This window comes from Salvia splendens, chromosome 12, assembly GCF_004379255.2.
Source record: "Salvia splendens isolate huo1 chromosome 12, SspV2, whole genome shotgun sequence".
Lineage (NCBI taxonomy): Eukaryota > Viridiplantae > Streptophyta > Magnoliopsida > Lamiales > Lamiaceae > Salvia > Salvia splendens.
In genome coordinates, this window is record NC_056043.1 from 9,338,682 (window position 1) to 9,342,712 (window position 4,031).

General features: G+C 50.3%; 1 protein-coding gene across 1 annotated transcript; it reads right to left on the reverse strand.

The window, feature by feature from the left end:
- Positions 1–574: 574 nt before the first annotated feature.
- Positions 575–3,091, reverse strand: LOC121757502. The gene is made up of 2 exons (XM_042153035.1): positions 1,240–3,091; positions 575–1,179 (listed from the first exon to the last, which is right to left on the reverse strand). The coding sequence occupies exons 1-2, from the start codon at positions 3,089–3,091 to the stop codon at positions 575–577; spliced, it is 2,457 nt and encodes an 818-aa protein (XP_042008969.1).
- Positions 3,092–4,031: the final 940 nt, after the last annotated feature.

Below are 4,031 nucleotides of genomic sequence, written 5' to 3' on the forward strand. Positions count from 1 at the left end.
GAGATGAAGCATATGCTCCCAAACATCATTCAAAAACACCGAATCCCTGTCCGAGACCAAGGTTTTGGGAAATCCATGATGTTTAACCACAGTTTCAATGAAAAGGTTTGCCACACGGAAAGCGTTAAACTGAGGCGGAAGAGGCGCGAAATGCCCGTACTTCGATAAATGATCCACAAATACTATAATCGTTATAAAGCCTCGTGATTGTGGCAGAGAAGTGATGAAATCCATTGAGACATCCCCCAAACCTGGGACGGAATTGGAAGGGGCTGTAGGAGACCTGCAGGTTTCTGGGTCGAATATTTAGTAGTCTGACACTCGTAGCAGGCTTCCACATATTCCCTTACATCCTTTCTCATTTTCCTCTAGTAGAACGTTGCAGCCAAACGTCGAAAAGTCTGCTCGACACCGAGATGGCCAGCTTGTGCCGTACAATGATGTTCGAAGAGGATGGCATTTTTTGCAGCTGACCTGTCCCCCACAAATATGCGCCGATTAAAGTAAATCAAGTCCTCACTCACTGAGAACCTGCTGTCTGCCTTACCCTCTTCAATTGTTGTTCGCAAGGCCACTAATTAGGGGTTGATTTCGATTCCTCAATCAGAGTGTCCAATATTTCCGGGACAGGATGCGAGACTGCCGTCAAAAGGGCTGTAGCCGCTGTTGCCTGATCCACGGCCTCCGGCGACGGATCCATGTCTCGTCGTGACAAGGCATCAGCCACTCGATTGGAAGCGCCTGTCTTATACTCGATTCGAAACTTGTATCCCATTAGCTTCCGTGCGTAAAAATGTTGATCCGGGGTCTGAATGACTTGTTGCAGTAGTTCCTTTAAGTTTTTTTGGTCACTGCGGATTACGAACTCACGACCAAGTAAATACTGACGCCATTTCTGCACTGCTTCTACTATAGCGTAAAGTTCCTTGTGGTAAGTCGATGTCACCCGCCTACGAGGGCCTAGCTTCTTGCTGAAAAAAGTGAATGGTTGATCGTCTTGTAGCAATACCGCCCTTATACCAAAATCGGAGGCGTTTGTCTCTAAATAAAAAGGCTTGCTAAAGTCCGGAAGACGGAGTACTGGGGCCGACGTAATAGCCGTTTTTAGCGCCTCGAAGCTGTCTGCAGCCACAGGGGACCACTGAAAAGCATCCTTCTTTAGCAAGTCAGTTAGTGGCCCTGCAATCGTCGCATAATTGGAGATGAAACGCCTATATTATCCCATAAGGCCCAAGAAACCTCGCAACTGTTTAATAGTGGATGGGACTGGCCATGCTACCATCGCTGCAATTTTTTCTGGGTCGCTCTTTAAGTGCCTGCCCAAAATCAAATGCCCGAGATAGTCCACCGACTCGCTGCAGAACACACACTTTGACATTTTCACAAAGAATTTATTAGTTTCCAGGATAGTGAAGACCTCATGTAAATGCTGCGCGTGTGAATCCAACGAGGGGATATATATCAATATATCGTCGAAGAAAACGATGACAGAGAGTCGGAGGAGTTGTCGAAAAATAGCATTCATTGGAGACTGAAAAGTCGAAGGCGCATTAGTCAAGCCAAAAGGCATTACCAAGAACTCGAAGTGGCCATCATGAGTGTGGAACGCTGTCTTGTAGATGTCATCCGTGTGCATTCGGAGTTGTTGGTAACCAGATCGTAAATCCAGTTTGGTAAAAACCCAGGCTGATCCCAACTCGTCGAATAACTCCTCTGTAGTCGGGATCGGCAAGTGATCTGGGACTGTGGCTGTGTTCAAAGCTCTATAATCGATGCAGAAACGAAATGTCCCATCTTTTTTGCGGATCAACAAAACCGGGGATGAGAATGGACTCTGACTGGGTCGAATGATCCCTGAGGCCAACATTTCCTTTACCTGCTTCTCGATCTCGTTCTTCTGGAAATATGGATATCGATAGGGTCGGACATTGACCGGTTTCGTCCTGAGTAAAAGATGGATTCTATGATCAAAGGGATGCGGCGGCGGCATGCCAGACGGCATGCTGAACACGGAGTTATGGGCGTCCAGGATCCTGCTGATGGAGGGTGGCAGACCCGTCGAAAACTTCAATTCAACGGTCTCACCAGCCATGGGACCGTCCTGCTGGATGGGGATTAGTTCGAACAAGTCGGTTGTACCCTGCATAGTCAGTAGACTGGCAAACGACCGCAGGGACAACTGCTTCGGGGTCGGCGGTGTGACCTTCAAGCAAACTGGCACCCCTTCCCTGATGAATTCGATTGTGCCCACCTCATAGTCGTTCGTGACACGACGGAGTGACTTCAACCAGGTCATACCCAAAATCACCTCAGGTCCGAGAATAGGTAGAATGTGTAAGTCTAGCAGAAAAACTTGATTCTGAACCACTAAACGCGTCTGCACGCTCGTGTGCGAACACAACAACGATTCACCATTGCCAACATATACTCGAAAAGGCCTAATTGATTTGAGGGGCAGGGAGAGCCGCTCCGCAACCTTCGGATGCAGAAAATAATGTGAGCTGCCTGTGTCCACCAAAATACGCACTGAAGAAGTGTCAATGAAGCCGTTCAATTCAATAGCAGCTGGTATTTGCTTTCCTTCCAAAGCATAAATGTGTGAGAGATCGGTTGTGATCACTTCGGTCTCCGGTTGCACGGGCGGCTGCACGTGCACCTTCGTCTCCTTATCCTCCTCTGGGCCAATGTAAGCCAGAAAGGATCTCTTGCAGGCGTGGTCCGGGACCCATTTTTCCTCACAATACCAACAAACACCTCGGCGAATCCTATCCGCCTTTTCTACTGCAGTGGGACGAATAATCGGTAATTTTGAATACTCCGGGCCCTTGGCATAAATAGGTTTCCCGGTAGACTGGGGTTGCCTCTGCGGAGCAGACGTGCGCCAGTCCTTGGTCATTCCATTTCGGCGCTGGATCCCTGGGTGGACCACCGGCTTCTCCAAGCAGCTGTCGTAATCTACGGCGAGGGCCATTGCCGCTGCCACCGAAGTAGGGTGTTGGTGCCTAACTTGATTCCGCACCGGTTGCTGCAGTCTCGCCACATAGTATGCCAAGAATGAAGATTCAGGATGATTCGGTACTTTGCTCCGCATCCGTTCAAACGTTGCATTGTAATCGGCTAGTGAACCGGTCTGGCTCAACTTGGCGATGAGGCCCAAATAATCCTCGAAGCAATGTGGATCAAAGCGACGTCGTACGTCCTCCAAAAACCCATGCTAATCGGCTGTCGGATTGCTTGCACGATAATTGAATATCCAATCTGCCACCGGGGAATCGAAGAGCATGATGACATAGTGTAAATGATGGTCCTCGGGCATCATTAAGTGCTCAAAATAGTATTGCACGAGTGAGATCCAATTGGCCACGTCCGTCCCATCAAAACGTGGTGCCTTCATCTTAAAATTACGGGATTGGTCAGCACCGAACGTCCCCTGGAACTGGCGGGTCACCGGGTTGTCCCATGACGTGGGCGCTACTCGCGAATTTGGTGGCTCAAAACCGAGGTGCGACCCCGGAATATCCCATGACGTCTGGTCCGTTCTAGAAAGCTCCACGCCCCTGTCGTTGTTGTTAGGAAAGTCCCTGGCTGTGCTCGCAGGCGGTGGCTGGAAGCCTGCAGAGGTCCGAAGTGGGCGGGAACCAGGCGGGTCATGCCCAATAGTGGGACGTCCGACTGTCAACCTCATTGGTGTTGATGAAGCAGGCGGGCGTAATATCAGCGAATCCGAGGCACGACAGAACGGCGAAATTGGAGTGCTGACGATTACAGACTGCGAAGGGATCGTCGTTTGTCCCGTCATCGGCAACGCGTTGGAAAACCAGTGCGACGGAAGGGCGGAAGGCAGGTCTGGCTCTGGGCGAGGCGGCGGCCACTGGACAGACGTCCGACTGTCAACCTCATTCAAACGTGACTCCAAACGAACAAATGATGAGGCCAGAAGCTCTAAAGTCGAGTTTTCGGTTATCGAAGGCCGGGTGCGCCACGCTGCTGGATGCGGTCGTGGTCGGTGTTCCGACACCAGATGACTGATT